This window comes from Garra rufa, chromosome 3 (assembly GCF_049309525.1).
Source record: "Garra rufa chromosome 3, GarRuf1.0, whole genome shotgun sequence".
Lineage (NCBI taxonomy): Eukaryota > Metazoa > Chordata > Actinopteri > Cypriniformes > Cyprinidae > Garra > Garra rufa.
The window spans coordinates 29,835,093-29,855,602 of record NC_133363.1 but is presented as its reverse complement, the minus strand read 5'-3'; the positions used below and the strand labels follow the sequence as shown (position 1 = coordinate 29,855,602).

The 20,510-nt window shown below is 38.3% G+C and overlaps 1 protein-coding gene across 3 annotated transcripts in view; it reads right to left on the bottom strand.

The window, feature by feature from the left end:
- rbm33a (RNA binding motif protein 33a) overlaps window positions 1-20,510 on the bottom strand; it is a 54,228-nt gene that overhangs the window by 7,342 nt on the left and 26,376 nt on the right. For 2 of the 3 annotated variants that reach the window (XM_073835892.1, XM_073835893.1), the window contains exons 11-18: window positions 19,192-19,318; window positions 18,699-19,048; window positions 15,490-15,774; window positions 15,108-15,398; window positions 12,636-13,220; window positions 8,234-8,407; window positions 3,132-3,299; window positions 98-186 (exon numbers count right to left, since the gene is read on the bottom strand). In XM_073835892.1, the coding sequence (XP_073691993.1) occupies window positions 98-186; window positions 3,132-3,299; window positions 8,234-8,407; window positions 12,636-13,220; window positions 15,108-15,398; window positions 15,490-15,774; window positions 18,699-19,048; window positions 19,192-19,318 (2,069 nt within the window). The remainder of the gene's footprint in view (window positions 1-97; window positions 187-3,131; window positions 3,300-8,233; window positions 8,408-12,635; window positions 13,221-15,107; window positions 15,399-15,489; window positions 15,775-18,698; window positions 19,049-19,191; window positions 19,319-20,510) is intronic. The other variant, XM_073835894.1, reaches the window with a different exon arrangement.

Sequence of the window (20,510 nt, the reverse complement as noted above, 5' to 3'; positions counted from 1 at the left end):
GGTTCCAAATTTAAATTTCCCATTAAAAGTCAAAGATTTCATGCATTGTGCATAAACAAATGGTGTAATCGAGTTGAAGATGAATTCAAAAGCTTACCTGTGAAAGCTGTGCTGAAAACTTGCTGCATGCTGTGGGTTCACAAACTTGGCAATGGCCTTCCGCTGCTCCGGCAACATTGTAAACATCTATAAAAGAATAACCAATATTAGCAGTGGGGTTTATTGACTACATGCTCATCTTCATGTTTCAGTAAGTAATGGCTTCTGTTTCTTTACACTGCAACAGAGAGTCTACAGTCGTGGCCAAAAGTTTTGAGAATGACACAAATATTAGCTTTCACAAAGTTTGCTGCTAAACTGCTTTTAGATCTTTGTTTCAGTTGTTTGTGTGATGTACTGAAATATAATTACAAGCACTTCATACGTTTCAAAGGCTTTTATCGACAATTACATGACATTTATGCAAAGAGTCAGTATTTGCAGTGTTGGCCCTTCTTTTTCAAGACCTCTGCAATTCGACTGGACATGCTCTCAATCAACTTCTGGGCCAAATCCTGACTGATAGCAACCCATTCTTTCATAATCACTTCTTAGAGTTTGTCAGAATTAGTAGGTTTTTGTTTGTCCACCCGCCTCTTGAGGATTGACCACAAGTTCTCAATGGGATTAAGATCTGGGGAGTTTCCAGGCCATGGACCCAAAATATCAACGTTTTGGTCCCCGAGCCACTTAGTTATCACTTTTGCTTTATGGCACGGTGCTCCATCGTGCTGGAAAATGCATTGTTCTTCACCAAACTGTTGTTGGATTGTTGGAAGAAGTTGCTGTTGGAGGGTGTTTTGGTACCATTCTTTATTCATGGCTGTGTTTTTGGGCAAAATTGTGAGTGAGCCCACTCCCTTGGATGAGAAGCAACCCCACACATGAATGGTCTCAGGATGCTTTACTGTTGGCATGACACAGGACTGATGGTAGCGCTCACCTTTTCTTCTCCGGACAAGCCTTTTTCCAGATGCCCCAAACAATCGGAAAGAGGCTTCATCGGAGAATATGACTTTGCCCCAGTCCTCAGCAGTCCATTCGCCATACTTTTTGCAGAAGATCAATCTGTCCCTGATGTTTTTTTGGAGAGAAGTGGCTTCTTTGCTGCCCTTCTTGACACCAGGCCATCTTCCAAAAGTCTTGGCCTCACTGTGCGTGCAGATGCGCTCACACCTGCCTGCTGCCATTCCTGAGCAAGCTCTGCACTGGTGGCACTCCGATCCCGCAGCTGAATCCTCTTTAGGAGACCATCCTGGCGCTTGCTGGACTTTGTTGGACGCCCTGAAGCCTTCTTAACAATGCAGTGGACAGTTTTTTTGGGATTAAGTTAATTTTCATGGCAAAGGAGGACTATGCAATTCATCTGATCGCTCTTCATAACATTCTGGAGTATATGCAAATTGCTATTATAAAAACTTCAGCAGCAACTTTTCCAATTTCCAATATTTATGTAATTCTCAAAACTTTTGGCCACGACTGTACACCTCAATAGCTAAAGGCGCACAACCCTCAATACACACAGCTAGATGGCGCTATTGTAATATTTTGAGAAGACCACTCTACACAAAAAACATTTACTCTTGGGGTCAATGTCTCCTCAAGAAAAACAAATGTTCTCCCAAGTCAAGGCATTTTGCAAACTTTATTTGACTTTTAATGAAGTTTATGTGAGGGATAATTTACAGCAAGGAGTGCATTAAATTATTTTAATGCACAAAATGGAGGCAAAGAACTACCTTATGTATTTTCCACATTTAAACAATGGTTATTTGCCAGCATGGACAAGCGGTAATGCTGTCATTGATGGTTGATTTCCATTAGTTATTTATATAAGTTGTTAAATCTACAATTCTGAAGACTGTGCATATATAAATTGCCTGCATAGTATGTCTCTAGCAACTGTGGAGGTGTGAGTTTAACTACTTCAAAACCAGTGACATTAGAACCACTTAGCTGAGAAGCAAAATGTAGCATTTCAATAATTAAAGGATTAGTTCACTTCCAGTCGAAGAGAAAATAAGGTTTTTGAGGAAAACATTCCAGTATTTTTCTTCATATAGAGGATTTTAATAGGAGCCAAAGGGTTGAAGGTCCAAATTGCAGTTTCAGTGCAGCTTCAAAGGGCTCTACACAATCCCAGTCGAGAAATAAGGGTCTTATCTAGCCAAACAATCAGTCATTTTCTAAAAAATGTTATATGTATACACTTTTTAACGACAAATGCTAGTCTTGCACTAGCTCAGCTTCATGCATTACGTAGTCAAGTTGGAAAAGTCACATGTGAAAGGCAGAAGTCACAAGGTGGAAGTACCAACCTATTCTTTACAAAATGAATATGCAAAAGAAAAACTTTACTAAAAGGTAAAACAACGATGTCGACAGATTTTGAAGTTGAAGAAGAAAATGAGTTTTTCACCCTACCCTATCTTTTTTAAACCAAAGTACACAGATAAACAACTAACCGTGTAATGCGTGAAGTCATAAATACGTATCGCAGAGCTAGTGCAAGATGAGCATTTGTGGTTAAAAAGTACAGATTTCTTTTTAAGAAAATGACTGTTTCTTTTAAGACCATTATTCCTCGGCTAGGATCGTGTAGAGCCCTTTGAAGCTGCATTGAAACATGAACATGTCTTGGATGACATGGGGGTAAGTAAATTATCAGGAAATTTTTATTCTGGAAGGGAACTAATCCTTTTTAGGACTATTTTAGTAATACATGATGCAGACCAGAGCTGACACGTTTCTGTGCTCCTAAATGTTTCTCTGAGTACAAGTGACTGTCTGTATGTTTGTGACTGTGCTCCAGTGAAGGTAGCACATTTATTTACAACAGTGATCAAACTGACTTGATCTACCTATGCATTTTTTTCGTTCTAAAGATATTTTGGACTTCAAAACAGTTAAACAGCTTGAAGTTGACACTTAGTAATGTATACTGTAAACATGCTTAAACACTGTTTTATGCTCTTTGGCCATCAGGTGGTGCCATCATCAATTTGATGTTGTAAACTCAGGAGATTGAACCCAATAAAAACAAGACAAAAATGTGCACTGACAAGTGAGAAACAAAGTTAAGCAGTCCTTACCTCAACAGGGCCAATGGAGTTGAGAAGGTTCATGAGCTGTTTATTGGTTGTGGTGGTGGATAAACCTTCAATGCAGACTGTGCTTCTCAGACAATCCTGGGTTCTTGGGTTCTGCTGCATCATCACACGCCCCCCTCCACGGCCACGCCCTCGACCCCGAACTACCACCTGTGAACATTGGGAAGAGGAATATTGAATAAAAATGTTAAGAACAATTAGACTTAAACAAAAACTTCACTAGAGCTCTTCATTAATAGCCTTTTTGTATAGTGGTTCATTGGAAATTTCACAAGTCAGTAATTTCTCTTATAATTCATTCTCATTTATGTTTATATTATCAGAGCCATTGTTAGACTGCAATGGTTTAGACCGGTTTAAACTGCCTTATTGAAACCATTTGTTCACTGTTAGTTGTGCTTAAGGTAAAAATAAAATAAAATAAAAAGTGTATTTGCAGCCAGGAAGCCAGTTGCAACATCAAGATGAAGTGCTTTTTGTCTGAAGTAGAAGAGACAGTCCACCAATCTCTTCAGCACTTTACTGATTAAGCCTGTGAAGCGGCTAGAGGGAAGAGACTTCTGAAAAAGGCCATCATTAAGTCACGCCTGGAGTCTGCTAGAGGCCATGTGACAAAACCTGGTGAATGAAAATGTTGTGGTCTGTTGAGACTGAAGCTGAGCTCTTTGGCCTTGAAAGCAAAGCTCTGTGCTGGGCACAAACCAAAGACAGATAACGCTTCAGCATAAGCCTTTCATTTTATAAGGCAATAAAGTATTTTATTTAAGGCACTGTTCCTTATGAAACTACTTTGGAATGCTGAACAAAAACATTTAAAAAAATAATTTAAAAATTAATTTGAACTGAAATTATGGAGATTTACACTACTGTTCAAAAGTTTTTGGGTCAGAAAGTCTCTTATGCTCACCAACATGGCATTTATTTGATTAAAAATAATGTAAAAAAAACTTGTATGTAAACTAAATAAAAACAAAGAAAAAAAACATTCAAACAACTTCCCAAAAGAGGGGAAAAAATAAACTGATTGCCATCACTCCATCAGCCGCTGCATTAGAAACCCATGCAGCAGTGTGAACAAGTTTTATGCAAATTAATGCAAGATAAGAAAAGTATAATTCTATAAACACATTACAATTTTAAAAGAGAATATACATACACTGCCGCTCAAACGTTTGGGATCGGTGAGACTGTTAATGGTTTTTAAAGAGATTTCTTATGGTCATCAAGGCTACATTTATTTAATCAATAATACCCAAAACTGTAATACTGTTTACTATGTGAATATATTTAAAATTTTTATTTTTATTTTATTATTATTATTTTATTATTTTTTTAAAAATAAATTAATACTTTTATTCACAAGGATGTTGTAATTGACAAAAAGTGATAGCAAAGACTTATATAGTTAGAACTTTTATATTTTAAATAAAGGCTGTTCTTTTTAACCTTTTCTTCATCAAGAATCCTGAAAAAAAAAAAAAAAAAAATCACAGGTTCCAAAAAAAATATTAAGCAGCACAACTGTTTCCCACATTGATAATAACAGTATTAATCAGCATGTTGTGACACTAAAGTAATGGCTGTTAAAAATTCAGCTTTGCATCACAGGAATAAATGATATTTTTAAATATATTAATACAGAAGACAATTATTTTAAACTGTAATAATATTTCATAAATATTATTTTTTTCTGTATATTTGACCAAGTAAATGCAGCCTTGATGAGCATATAAGAATTCTTTAAAAAACATTAAAAATCGTACTGATTCCAAACTTTTGAGCGGCAGTGTATATTGAAAGTTGATTTACAACATTTCAAAGTCGTGCTGACTTAGTGCTCAAAAAAATCTTTCATATTATCAATGTTCAAAACTGTTTTGCTGCTTAATTTTGTGAAAACATGATACATTTTTCAGTATGCTTTGATGAATAGTTCAGAAGAACAGCATTTACGTGAAATAAAAATGATTTGTAACACTACTACTGTCATTGTCGATTGCTTTAAGGCATCCTTTCTGAATAAAAACATTTCTTTCTTTCTTTCTTTCCTTAAAACAAAAAAACCCTGACCCCAATCTAAAAACATTTAGACATCAAATGATAATATTTTTATGTATGCTTATACATTGAGTTGCTGAATGTATAAAAATTAGTGTTTAACTTTAGCAATTAAATTTGGAGTAATGATAAAATATGTATAATGCAAAGACATTTAAGTCCATACAGTCCATCTTTTTATATGAAAGGGAGGCATCAAAAGGTCCAAGCTGGCAGGTTTTGGATGTAACTAAGGGCAGCAGCCACGCTGAAATAACCCTACGAGTTCACAATGCTATGAAGCTACATGCTCTCTCCCCGCTGACTGAGTATACAATTCACTTTTGCTCCAAGCGAGACACCGGGTACAATGTCAGTGAGTGATTTACAAGGCCACGGTTATATCAGTAAACAGCAGAAAGTGTTTAGAATATCTGACTCAACATGAGAGCTCAGGCAGATGCAGCAAGACAGTCGGACTGAGACAGCGTGAGCGGCTGTGCAGGAAGGCGCTCTGCTGTGACTGACTGACACATGTTAGCACTGTATTTATCCCCCGAGAACGGACTACTGTACAGAGACGGCAGCGTGCTGAAAAGGCCAAGGGATCTTCATCTCTCCTGCTTCAGCCTGTCAATATCATCACACCTGGCACTCTGTTCCATATCATTACTGCTCCTGCTCTCCTCCAAAACAGCTACCAGTCCCCTGGGAGAAGCAGTGACACAGCTGAGCCATAGCAGGAAACCAAATCTGCCGTCTTTACTAGAGCTGAAGCGTGAGGGAGAGAACCACTTAGAGCTGCTTTTTATGACAGGGAAAAAGAGGAAATGGGAAGCCTAACAAAGTGTGCAGATGTGAATTGTATATTCTGGACAACACTATACAAGTCCAGGAAGAACAACAACAGCTCCGTTCAAAAATAAAATATCATCAATATGGGCATTCAAGTGATTTTGGTCAGAAAACGACCAATTTCATGGGCAAACTTCTCTGTCTTTTCCACTTCCTGACAAAGACATGAAACTTTTGAGAGCTATTACAACAATGAAAATCAAAATTAATGTGTAACTGTTTTTTTTTTTATGTTTCTGAACATCTCTTATGCTCACCAATGATGCATTTATTTGATCAAAATACAGTAAAACAGTAATATTAAATATCACAATTTCAAATACAGTTGAAGTTAAAAGTTTACATACACCTTGCAGAATCTGCAAAATGTTAATTATTTTACCAAAATAAGAGGAACCGTACAAAATGCATGGTTTGTATTTAGTACTGACCTGAATAAGATATTTTATATAAAAGATATTTATATATAGTCCACAAGAGAATTCATAAATATGACCCCATTCAAAAGTTTGATTCTTAATACTTTGTTGTTTCCTGAATGAACCACATCTGTTTTTTTTTTTTTGTTTGTTAAGTGATTTGTTCATGAGTCTCTTGTTTGTCCTGAACAGTTGCCCGCTTTTCTTCAGAAAAAATAGTTCAGGTCCCACAAATTCTTAGGTTTTTCAACATTTTTGTGTATGACTATATGATTTTGAGATCCATATTTTCACACTGAGGACGACTGAGAGACTCCTATGCAACCATTACAGAAGGTTTAAACGCTCAATGATGATCTAGAAAGGAAACACGATGCATTGAGCCGGGGGTAAACATTTTTTGAATTTGACGATCAGGGTCAATTGAATTTATTTCGTCTTCTGGGGAACATGTAAGTATCTTCTGTAGCCTCTGAACGGCAGTACTAAATGAAGAAACTATGATATATAGGCAAAATAAAGTAAAATGTACACACTTCATTCTGTTCAAAAGTTTTCACCCCCAGCTCTTAATGCATCCTGTTTCCTTCTAGATCATCAGTGAGTGTTTGAACCTTCTGTAATAGTTGCATATGAGTCCCTCAGTTGTCCTCGGTGTGAAAAGATGGATCTCAAAATCATACAGTCATTGCTGAAAAGGGTTCAAATACACAAAAATGTTGAAAAACCAAAAGAATTTGTGGGACCTGAAATATTTTTTCTGATGAACAGCGGGCAACTATTCAGGACAAACAAGGGACTTATGAACAACTACAATTTAACGAACAACAAAAAAAACCCCAGCTGTGGTTCATTCAGGTAACAACAAAGTATTAAGAATCAACTTTTGAACGGGCTCATTTTTATTAATTCAACTAGTATTTTCTCTTGTGGACTATGTGTAAATGTCTTTTACGTGAAATATCTTATTCAGGTCAGTAATAAATAAATTAAAATGCATTTTGTATGACCCCCTTTAATTTTGGTAAAATAATTAACATTTTGCAGATTCTGCAAGGTGTATGTAAACTTTTGACTTCAATTGTAACGGTTCTATTTTAAAATATTTTAAAATTCAAAAACATTTTGCTTTCAGCAGCCATTACTCCAGTTCTCAGTGTCACACGACCCATCAGAAACCATACTAATACGTTGATTTGGTGCTCAAGAAACATTACTTATTATTAATAGGGATGCACAATATTAGATTTTTGCCAATATCCTGAAAACTCATTTTGGTCGAGAACTGCACTTACTGGAAGTTTTTTGTAACGTTATGTCACTTCAATTTCAATTCAGTTCAATTCAATTAAGATCAATTTAAAATTAAAAAATTAAAATAAATCTTACTGAGCCCAAACATTTCAAGGGTGGTGTATTTTTTCCACTCTTGTGGTGCCACAGAGGATATTGGGAGATGGGGAATTTGTTCTGATTCATTTTAAGTTACATGCATTGCTTTCTTACAAGTTTGATAATTTTCCTCAACAAAATGCATAAAAACATTTCAGATACAACTTATTATGCCTAACAGCAATTTGCTTCCACCCCGTGCTTTTAATTCAGACATTCCAACCTCGGGAAGCCGTGGCTTAAAGAAAGTAGTAAATACATTAATTTCGACATGACTTGAAAGCACCATTAGTATCAGGGCTTAATGTCAGCTGTGCAAAATGGCATTGTGCACCTGTCCAATTAAGGGCTTATGAGAGTAATCCAGATTCAGTGTCATACCCGGTTCGTTTGGTTTGCCATGCCACGGCCAGCCTGTTGTTGATTTTGTGCACCACCAGTTGCCATGGTAACCTTCCTGATGGGACCAAGTCTCTGTTGGGGTGCAGGCCGACCAATTGGTTGTTGCTGCTGCTGCTGCTGTGGGGGACCAGGGTTGGGACCGGCATCTGCCTGCTGAATAAAGAGCAGACACATCTTACAACCCACACAAAGAAAAGCTCCAGCGGCACACAAAATTAACAAAAATTAGTTCATCATGATGAAGTCTGACTGCATCACAATTTTTAGGGTAATCACTAATACAATGGTAATGCCAAAACACACACATATGAGTGATCAGTTTAAACTGGCAAGGACAATAAGAGACAAGTGTTCAATTATGTGATGTGTTCTGAGTTTGGGATGCCACTTCAAGATTGATCACTGCAATCTTTTTCAGAGGATAAGGTACACTGAATTTGTTAAATGTCTTTCAGAGCAGTGATGACTGCATCTTTGAGCACAAATGCCATGGATGTGGACCTGTCTGAGATAAACTGCCTCTGGCTCTTCCTCAATTCTTAGTTATTCTGTTTTGTCATCTTCAGGAAAACCTTTCAAAGCTTCTACATTATTTGATGGCTGCTGGCAGTCTTTAGATGTTGAAGGCCTTGAAAATGGCCATATTTAAGTTGCACACAGAACCACTGAAACTCACAAAAAAAGGATTCTTTTCATATTGTATAGGGTAAGCTGGGACATGAGCTTCCCATTCTCTTCACAATGGATAGAACAAAATCTGAACACATTTAATGAAATGCTATGCCCTTCTTAATTTTGTCATTAATCATCTGAATAGTTGTTAGACTTGGTCACAAACATTCTCAGGTCTCATTTGTATAAGTGGAAAACTATGAATGTATTATGTTGAATGCAAAAGGTTTATGTGGAATTTGTAGACACTTTTTAGATATGAGAGGAAAAATATATATCTTTATTTTAAACTGAAAAGATGTTCTTATTTGAGATATTTGGAATTTAATACAATTTAATAATTTCTGTAATTCTAATTTTTAATATCTAATCCATGAGTTAGATGTACATTCCTGACATCTATATTCATTAAAACCTATAGGCTAATTTAATGATATTAGTTTATTTGAATGCATAGTGTTGCTATTATGGCATGTTTTACTGGGATTCTGCTTCGCCTGTTTTCAGTTTTTCTTTTAATTATTCAACAAATTGTCACAATTTTAAACAGAATAGTTAATTTGGTATTTTCATTCATGACACTTATATACAGTCAAACCAAAATAAAACACTTAAGCAAAACATGGTCAGGTCAAAGTGTCTGAAAAATTTTTGTTCCCAAATTTATATAAATTTTACTGGTAGTCCACTTTATGGAGAATTTTAGGGTATGATGTTTCCCATTTTACATTATTTTGCTATCCTCACTTACATAAATTAACTATAGTGTCCTGCACCCACTAGTAAAACATTTTTATCTGGTGTCTGAATAATGTTTAGTTTGACTGTACATGAATATTAAAAAAAACATCAAAAGTCATTTATATATTTTACAAAATGTAATATATATTTACATTTTTTTTTAGATTTTTTGTTGTTGTATTATGCCAATTTCTATAGAACAGGAACTAGAAAGGAGGCAAAGTGGGAGAGGACTCAAACTCAGAAGGCCCGAAGTGCAACAACGCTACATTCAGCGTGCTACCCATGACAGTATTGAGCATTTTTGAACAACTTTACCATTTACAAATGTTTCTATTCATAATTTTTAATAACACTTTGGCTGATGTATCATCATCCTGCACATGCTAAACTTATATCCAAGTATGTTAGATGTTAATTTAAAAGTACGCAGTTTAACAAACTGTTCTGTCTGTGCCAACAGGTTACACACAGACATCATGTTATATAGAAATTACTTACACATACAGTTTAGTTTTAATTCAAATGGTGTGTGTGCCAAGTAAACAAACCAGAAACAAATGCATGCAAACACAGCGCTTACACTTTCTCCTTCCTTGTTAGAAAATATGCTATTGAAATAGCAATTTAACAAATTTAACAATATTTGGGAGAAAGAGACATGCAACTCAAAATTCTTACACACCTGTGCCACTGTGCACTCAATCATGCTCAGAATGCTTGACTTGTGTTGAAATTAATATGTGACCCAAAACCAGTCTTAAGTAGCACTGGTATTTTTGTAGCAAGAGTCAAAATGAATGATTTTGCTTTTATGCCAAAAATCATTAGGATATTATGTAAAGATCTGAATATATCAAAACTTACTGATTAGTAATACGTATAGCTAAGAATTTCATTTGGACAACTTTAAAGGCAATTTTCTCAATTTATTGAATTTTGCATCCTCAGATTCCAGATTTTTAAATAGTTGTATCTTGGCCAAATATTCTCCTATTCTAACAAACCATACATCAATGGAAAGATTATTTATGCAGCTTGATTTTTGATGCATACATCTCAATTTTGAAAAACTGATCCTTATGACTGGTTTTGTGGTCCAGGGTCACATTTGTTTAAATGCAAATTTATGTTTAATATTTACATCATAGATACATTCATTTGTTTAAATGCAAATTTATGTTTAATATTTACATCATAGACATCCTTGTTAAAAATCTTTATTCTGCAAGTTTTTCCTGCCATCAGTGGGTTTTTTGGTGTGGACACAACACTGCATGGTATTGGTTTTAGGTACAGGAACATTTTACCAAGAATGAGTACGAGTACATCAGCTGTACTGGGCCCGACAGCAATGATAGCATTATATAGGTGCATCCCTAAATTTAACATTGTCCACTACAAAGAGAAACAAACATCAGCATGTATTCCTTATCTGACAGCAACACGCATATTCAGGCTGGCAAAGCATCAATATTCTCCCTATAAACACATTCCTTCAGTCTACAACAAAGACATAATTGCCAAAGCTGCTACACTCATCCCTTTCTCCCCATCTGTCTTTTTCAAAACCATGTGCATTATCTCAATTGTGTCTCCATCTGAGGGGGTTAATGGATTAATCTAGCTCAATACCAAATCCACACCTTCAGATTGCATCTATCAGATGCACCGCTGCAATACACCGGGGCGGGGTGACGACACTTGACAAGCACCTCCCCCTCCCCCACCCACCCCGTCACCTCCATCCCCCATGCCGCTTTTGTACGGTGCAGGCTTTGTATTCTTCCTGATGAAAATTTAATTTGCTCTTATCTGTGCAGCTAAGCTGGGGAAAAAAAATACAAATCCGCCCAAACCGCCATCTCTCTTTCTCCCAGACTCTCGCAGGTATTATTACACCCATATCAACGTAGACGAGGAAGATTAATTGCAGATGTCCCCGGACTGACACCTATTCTAACACACTTCAATGATGAGCTGATGGATGGATAAAGCGAGAGGCGAGACGAGATAGATGAAGAGAGTAACACCGAGCGAGCACAAGTTAGAAGGGAGAACAAGAAAGAGAGATAACATTGTCAGGCAGCTGAGGTTGACAGCAGGAGAAGAGAAGCACCTAGAGGATCAGCTTCTCTCGGTCTGACGCCCCCTCCCCCTTCTTCCTCTTTGTCAGTCAGAGCCACGGCACTTCAGATAGCTGCGTGTAGCTTTCTATTAACTAAGTTGACACACAGTTATCTTCATCCACAGAGATCCGGCACTCAAAGGAAATATTTAGCTTCGCTTCAGGCAGGAGACTGGAAAAGGATGTTTTCTCCTCATTCAATGCAGCAAATCATCTCTTAGAGCCCATAAATCATCCTTGGGTCCTTCTTTACTTGGTCGAGACGCAGAAAATGTCCTGTCAGATTTGTAAATAACCACCTCAAACTCTAGTCTTAATGTTTAATGACTGCTGGAACCCTCAGTATCAACTTTTATCAGGTCTTTACTCAAATTGTCACGTAAAATAGCACCTTGACTTAAAGAAGACACAAACCTTTACAATGTCTGGATCTGTTGTCACTCAAAGCAAAGGCGCAAATGCCAAACGACTGGCTTTAATGATGCCAGAATAGTGCCATTTATGGGCTTGAAAGGTAAAAGTGTCTTGTCAATTAAGTGTGGTGTCACAAATCCCAGCATAGAGACCACTTTCCGTATCGATTCTTTCAAAAAGAGAAAATCGCATTATACTTTACAGAGTTTTTAGTGCTAAAAACTTTAGTGGTCAAAAAAGCAGACACATTGACTTTTAGAGTAATTGGAAATCCTCCTTGTCGAGTTCTTTGATTTATTCTATAAAGAGCTCTGGTGACAACTACTTCAAGAAAACCACAGAAGGACAAAGACAAAAAGAGAAATCAGTTGCATATGAACTTTAAAGATCACATCTAGAGATGAAACCGGTAACAAATTCACTCACCTCTCCTAGAAGTTTAACTACTCGCACTTTCTGTGGAACCTGTGGTGGTTCTATGCTGTTAGTTCTTTGCATCACCGTCCTCTTTCCCCCGGGTTGAGGCTGGCCCAGTGGCCCTTCTAATAGGCTGGGCTGAGCAGCACCTTGTCTTTGAATGTTTTGGGGGGTCATGGTCCTCTTCTGTTGTGGTTGCCACTGGCCCTGCTGGCTGGGATCAGGACCAGCACTCTGTTGCTTCTGTGGCCCAGACCAGCCTGAAGTCTGTGCTTGAGGTGTAGTGTTCTGCAGACGGGCCTTTACATTTGGACGAGGGGAACTAAGAGCTGGCGAAGGGTTCTGGGGGGTGCCGTTGGAAATCAGTGAAGGGACCAGCTGTGGGGGTTGGGCTGCAGGGGGCTGTGTGGGGTTCTGAGTTTGTGGAGTCTGGTTCGGGTTCTGGCCGCTGATCCGATCCAGCAGTTCTTTTTTGCGCATACCAGCCTGCATCTGCCTGCGCTGCTCTTTTCGCTTGAGGATCTCCTCTCGCAGACGCTTCTGCTCCTCGATCTTCAGTCTGTACTGACGGGTCTCCTCATCTTCATCTGGGTCCTAAACAACGAGGAACATAAATTCAGGATGAACAAAAGAAGTTAGTTTTATTTTGGCTTGATGGAAAAATTTGTAAAATACAGTAAGTTTAAATTAGTTAGTTTTAGTGTAACCAAGCTTCAGTGTTCATCTCTCTGCTCTGTTATTAGAACACTAGTATTTTCATCAGATAAATGGTTTAAAGTCAGTTATTGTAGTGTGTCAGTAGGAAATATCGGTTTACTTTTACAAACATTCATTTTGCCATTAATTGTAATAATCCAGTCAGATTTTTGTTTGCACAAGGAGTCTGACAATAGCCAGTGCTCCACACAGAGATCTGACCTCATCATCATCATCCAGTCTGTCTGGAATGACATGAAGAAACAGGACAAACTGAGACAGACTAAATCCAGATGAACTGTGGCAATGTCTTCAAGATGCTTCAAGAGACCTACCTGCAAAGCTACAGTACTGTTGTGAACATCCTTTGCGTTTAAAGCAGCTTTTGCCCAAGGTGCACTTGCGCATAGTATTTTAGCATCTTGGAGATGCTGCCATATCTGGATTTAGTCTGTCTCAGTTTGTTCTGTTTCAGACTGGATGATGATGAGATCAGATCTCTGTGTGGAGCACTGGCTGTTGTCAGACTCCTTCTACAAACCAAAAATCTCATTAGATTCTTACTATTAATGGCAAAATAAATGTTTGGAAATGTAAACTGGTGAAAATACTAAGGTTCTAGTAATTTTGGCCTCCACTGTATACAACACATCTGAAGGATTAAATACAGTTTGCACATGACTTCTTCCGATGCGCACACACACACAACACACAACTACAGGTCTACTGTAGCTCAATTAAAATATATGTTGGACAAATTCAACTCATCTATATCTAATTGTCTGAAAAGAAAAAAAAAAAGAACTGGTATGATTGAAAAAAAATATGGTATGATTTTAGACGAACTAAAGTGACTGAAAAGTCAGATGTATCGCTTTTATTTAACAAAAAAATTAAGGCACACATTTTCAAAAGAATTTTGTTTGTCTGTCTGTCTTTAATAACATGCCAACCCCTATTACTATTTTCATGGCAAAACTCAGGTCAGGACAAAAATATAAATAAAAAAGGTTTCATTTACCCAAAAACAAAAATTCTGTCATTAATTACTCACCTTCATTCCAAACCTGTAAGACCTTTGTTCATAATTCAACACAAATTAAAATACTTTATGAAATTTGACAGCTTTCTGACCCTCCATAGACAGCAAGGGTCCTAAACGCAGTAAGGACATTGTTAAAAAAGTCCATGTGACATCAGTGGTTCCGTGATTTTATAAAGCTACAAGAATATTTTTTGTGTGCCAAGAAAACAAACGCTGGCTCCGGCGTCTGCAGCACAACACGCGGCTCGTGGTCCTTTCGTGAACATGCAGTGGAAACTGACATGGAAAACAAATAATTGAATAAAGTCATTATTTTTATTTTCTTTGCGGACAAAAAGTATTCTTGCAGCTTCATTAATTTAAGGTTGAACCACATGGACTACTTTACTGATGTCCTTACTACTTTTCTGGGCCTTAAATGTGGTTGTTGTGTGGCTGTCTATGCAGGGTCAGAAAGCTCTCAGTTTTCATCAAAAATATCTTAATTCGTGTTTAATTTGTGAAGATGAACGAAGGTGTTACGGGTTTGGAACAACATGAGGGCGAGTAATAACTGACATAAGTTTAATTTTTGGGTGAACTAACCTTTTTAAAAAAACTTAGGGAGGTTATTGCAGTGGAAAAATGCAGTTCAAACAGAACAAATCCAGCATTTTAAATAGTTGCTACTGCAAAAGTCTATAGGTGGAAAACAAGCTGAATGTTAACCCCTCCCACATGAACAAGTTACGCAGTATTACCTCTGGAGTGGTGCTTGACTGTGCAGCTGGATACTCTTTCTTTATCTCCAGCACACTGGGCTGCTCTGGTGCTTTTGCAGCTCCCTGCACTTGTGCCACAGATCCTCCCCTTCCTGCTGGTCCAGCACGAGCAGGCTGCCCTTGCCTAACATTCTGTGTTACCCTGGTAACAGGCTTTGCTTGCCCACTAGGCACTGACGGGCGGTTATTATTGTTGCTTGTGGCGATGGGTAGCTCACGGAGGTTGCTGTTGCGTTGAGGAGGAATCTGCTGCAGTGGAGACGGAGGCGTCTAAAGAAAAGAAGTAGGAGGTCAGATAAATGGGCTGACATTCATAGAAGTACTGCAAAGACTACAATAAATACACATTTGAATGGCTAACCATTTTGGGTCTGGCATGGTTGTTTCGTTGCTGGTTGCCTTGTGGTCTGGACTGCATCTGTCTGTGGCCACTCTGAATGGACTGGCGGAAGTGGGGCTGGGAGAGGTGCACCATGGGATGTTGGTCCCTTGGGTGGTGTTGATGGTGCTGTTGGTGTTGGGGTGGAGGCTGAGAGTGAGGCAGACCCTGGGGGGGCAAGTCTTGTCTGTGTTGCTGGTGCTGCTGTTGGTGCAAGGGTTGATGGGATAGTGGTAGATCATGGTGCAGGGGCTGCTGCATTAGACCCTGAATAAGACAAAAAAAAAAAAACAGCCAGAATGAGACCTAAAATATATACAAAATAATATGTGATCCTGGACCACAAAACCAGGCATAAGGGTCAGTTTTTTCTATTGATTATACATCAAAGCTGAATAAATAAGCTTTCCATTGATGTATAGTTTGTTAGGATAGGTCAATATTTGGCAACTATTTGAAAATCGGGAATCTGAGGGTGCAAAAAAATCTAAATATTGAGAAAAACACCTTTAAAGTTGTCCAAATGAAATTCTTAGCAATGCATATTACTAATCAAAAATTGTGTTTTGATATTTTGAAATTTGAAATTTACAAAATATCTTCATGGAACATGATCTTTACTGGAAAAATCAATGTGTTTGACAGATACAATGTATTTTTAGTTACTGCTACAAACATACCCATGTCACAAATAGAGCAATGTTGTAGTCTTTAGCGTACAAATGAGTCAGATCCAGTTTTAGGACATTACACTAAAATACAGGTCAGTCGTGACTGAGAATGAGAGCACCCTAGGAGTCAGCCCTGTATTATATTTTAGTATTCTTACAGACACACAATGTGTCACTATTCTCTAAATTTACAGCTAAAACCAGTTTTTATCTTAAGCCAAGACAAATACCACCAAATTTGGTTGGATGATAATCAAGAGGAAATATTTTCATGAAGTAGGCTAGACCTCTGGTTTGTAACAACTAACCCAGTGACCTCAAATAACCACAAACTGACAAACAGTGCTAACACAAGAGGGCAGTCTTGTCTGCTGCTTAAAATGAAGACAGCGGCATCTTCTTGCTCAGGCAACCACTACACCTACATGGGCTTACAATTACAGTTTTCCAACCAACCTAAAACACAACAGATTTGGCTCTGTCATTTGCCGAATATTTACAAAGTTTGTTAATACTTTTATTAAGCAAGGAAAAATTTAATTATTCAAAAGTGACAATAAAGACATTTATAATGTTTCTATTTTAACGAAATGCTGTTCATATAATCTTATAACCTTTTCATTCATAAAAGCACACACACACACACACACACACACACACACACACACACACACACACACACACACACACACACACATACATACACACACACACACATATACATATATACACACACACACACACACACACACACACACACACACACACACATACATACATACATACACACATATACATATATATACACACACACACACACACACACACATATATATATACAGTCGTGGCCAAAAGTTTTGAGAATTACAAAAATATTGGAAATTGGAAAAGTTGCTGCTTATGTTTTTATAATAGCAATTTGCATATACTCCAGAATGTTATGAAGAGTGATCAGATGAATTGCATAGTCCTTCTTTGCCATGAAAATGAACTTAATCCCAAAAAAAACTTTCCACTGCATTGTTAAGAAGGCTTCAGGGAGTCCAAGAAAGTTCAGCAAGCGCCATGATCGTCTCCTAAAGAGGATTCAGCTGCGGGATCGGAGTGCCACCAGTGCAGAGCTTGCTCAGGAATGGCAGCAGGCAGGTGTGAGCGCATCTGCACGCACAGTGAGGCCAAGACTTTTGGAAGATGGCCTGGTGTCAAGAAAGGCAGCAAAGAAGCCACTTCTCTCCAAAAAAACATCAGGGACAGATTGATCTTCTGCAAAAAGTATGGCGAATGGGCTGCTGAGGACTGGGGCAAAGTCATATTCTCAGATGAAGCCTCTTTCCGATTGTTTGGGGCATCTGGAAAAAGGCTTGTCCGGAGAAGAAAAGGTGAGCGCTACCATCAGTCCTGTGTCATGCCAACAGTAAAGCATCCTGAGACCATTCATGTGTGGGGTTGCTTCTCATCCAAGGGAGTGGGCTCACTCACAATTTTGCCCAAAAACACAGCCATGAATAAAGAATGGTACCAAAACACCCTCCAACAGCAACTTTTCCCAACAATCCAACAACAGTTTGGTGAAGAACAATGCATTTTCCAGCACGATGGAGCACCGTGCCATAAGGCAAAAGTGATAACTAAGTGGCTCGGGGACCAAAACGTTGATGGGTCCATGGCCTGGAAACTCCCCAGATCTTAATCCCATTGAGAACTTGTGGTCAATCCTCAAGAGGCGGGTGGACAAACAAAAACCCACTAATTCTGACAAACTCCAAGAAGTGATTATGAAAGAATGGGTTGCTATCAGTCAGGATTTGGCCCAGAAGTTGATTGAGAGCATGCCCAGTCGAATTGCAGAGGTCCTGAAAAAGAAGGGCCAACACTGCAAATACTGACTCTTTGCATAAATGTCATGTAATTGTCGATAAAAGCTTTTGAAACGTATGAAGTGCTTGTAATTATATTTCAGTACATCACACAAACAACTGAAACAAAGATCTAAAAGCAGTTGAGCAGCAAACTTTGCGAAAACTAATATTTGTGTCATTCTCAAAACTTTTGGCCACGACTGTACATATATATATACACACACACAAACATACATGTATACATAATATACATACAAGATATATAGCAGCACAACTTTAAGTTTCAACTATTATCACAGGAAAAATTTTCTTTTTAATTTTTTTAAAATAGTAAAGTTATTTAAATTTCGAAATATTATTTTGTAATATTACTGCTTTACAGTATATTTGATTGAATAAATGCAGCCCTGGTGAGCATATGAGACTAAAAACATGTCCAACCCCAAACTTTTGAACAGTCATGTATGACTGCCATATTTCCTACTAAATTCCATGAGTGTGGAAATTACAGGACTACAAAAAATGCAAAATAAACACTGAAAACTCTATATTACTTTTACAATATTATATTCTTCATGCTAGTTCCATGCCATGCTGTCAATTAACATGCAGGGTTCAACACACCAGCAAGGCCATGCGGATTTCTTGTAAGCTTACTTACTCTCTGGCGTACCTGCATACCAAACGGCATGTGCTGGGGGCTAAAGGGGGGTCCCTGCTGTTGGGGCGAGAAAGGCTGTCTGTGACCCACAAAGCCACGGGGACCAGGGGGGCCTGGAGGGCCTCCATGCTGCGGGGCCAGACCCGGCCGAGGGGGCTCTCTCTGGAAAATACCTCCTCCTTGATGCCCTTGGTTCTGCCCGAGCCCCAGAGAACCAAATCCAGGACTTCCAAGCCCCCCTTGTGGGGGGAAAGATGGAGGGCCTTGCCCCGATAACGGAAGAACACTGTTATTCATGAGGGGGGCAGGGCCTGGCTGGTCAAACATGTGCTGGCCTGAAAAACGTGGTTCTAGAAAAGAGAAAAGAGAAAAGAGAAAAGAAAGGAATAAAAACACAGAAACTTACAGCAATCAATTCTGGCTGCTTCAGTTACTAGTAAACAACTGGGTGGCGATGCAGGCAACCAGTGTGACCACCTTAACCCAAACTTACCACCAGGGAAGAAGTGGTCTTGATCCTGATGATGTGGCGGCGGTCCTCTCCATTGCTCCTGTGGGGGCAGAGAGCGCTGAGGTGGGCCAAAATTCCCTTGGAGATGCTGCTGGAAATCAGGAGGAGCCTGAAGGAGGATAAACAAGAACAAAAATCACACTGGCTCCACAGACTATTATGACGATTCCAGCAGCAAAATATTATTGTTGACACACGAGTTTAAAAGCCAAAAAGCTTCTTAGTTGCGCTCCTTATCTTCTTTTTTAAAACATAACTCTTCATATTAAGATCATAACCATCAGCTTATACCACTAAAAAATCTTTTAGGCAGAAAGACAACGATTTGCATACACCCTTGAATATAAATCTTTATCCGTTCTCAGTGCTTACCTATTCCATTGCTCATAAAACTCGAAATCCCCCCTCTACCTTTCCAGAGGAAAGAAAGATAACGATCCCTACTAATCCTGTGGTTGAATACGAATCCCCTCTCCTTTATTCTTTGAAAATATCCTTGGCTCTTAAGAAATTAGCCTTCGTTCAAAAGGGCCACACTCCAGCAAATTGTGATGCTTAGCACCTCTTTACTCATTATAAATGACTTAAGATGCAATCAAACTTTTAATCCACGTTTTCAGCTCTGATCTTCAGTCGGCCAGTGAGTGTCACCAAGGCTAGCCAAGTTGCTTAACAGAAAGTCAATCAGGCAGCTTAGCTAAGCAATGGCCAGGAGGGAGCGAGAGAGAATCACATTGTTATTGTGGACTTCATTGCTCTATTCAAAAGGTCAGCTCCTGTAACACAATGGGAGCTTAAGTACATTCACAATACCTTTGCAAGTTTGCATTCGTTTGATAAAAGGAGCATGTCCTTTCGGGGGGCTAATCTTTCGTAAATACCCATGGATCTGTTCAATATGTAACCAGTTATGATCTGCCTGGGAGATAGAGAGGGAGTACGAAAGACAAATGCCAAACACGGGCTGCTGCCATTTTGGAGACAAGCCTCATGCGCCTGAAAATACACACGCCAACTTATTCATTTCTGCTGTTCAGGAATCTCACAAATTCTCAAAGATCAAGGTAAAAAAACAACAACAACCAAAAAAAAAAACCAAGTATAAATATATATACACTAGTGTTAGAAATGAACTTTTCTATTAAGGAGCAATATTTGCCACTTCAAGGGACATTTATTTATTTGTGACCCTGGACCACAAAACCAGTCTTAAGTAGCATGGGTATATTTGTAGCAATAGCAAAAATACATTGTATGGGTCAAACTTATGAATTTTTATTTTATGCTAAAAATAATTAGGA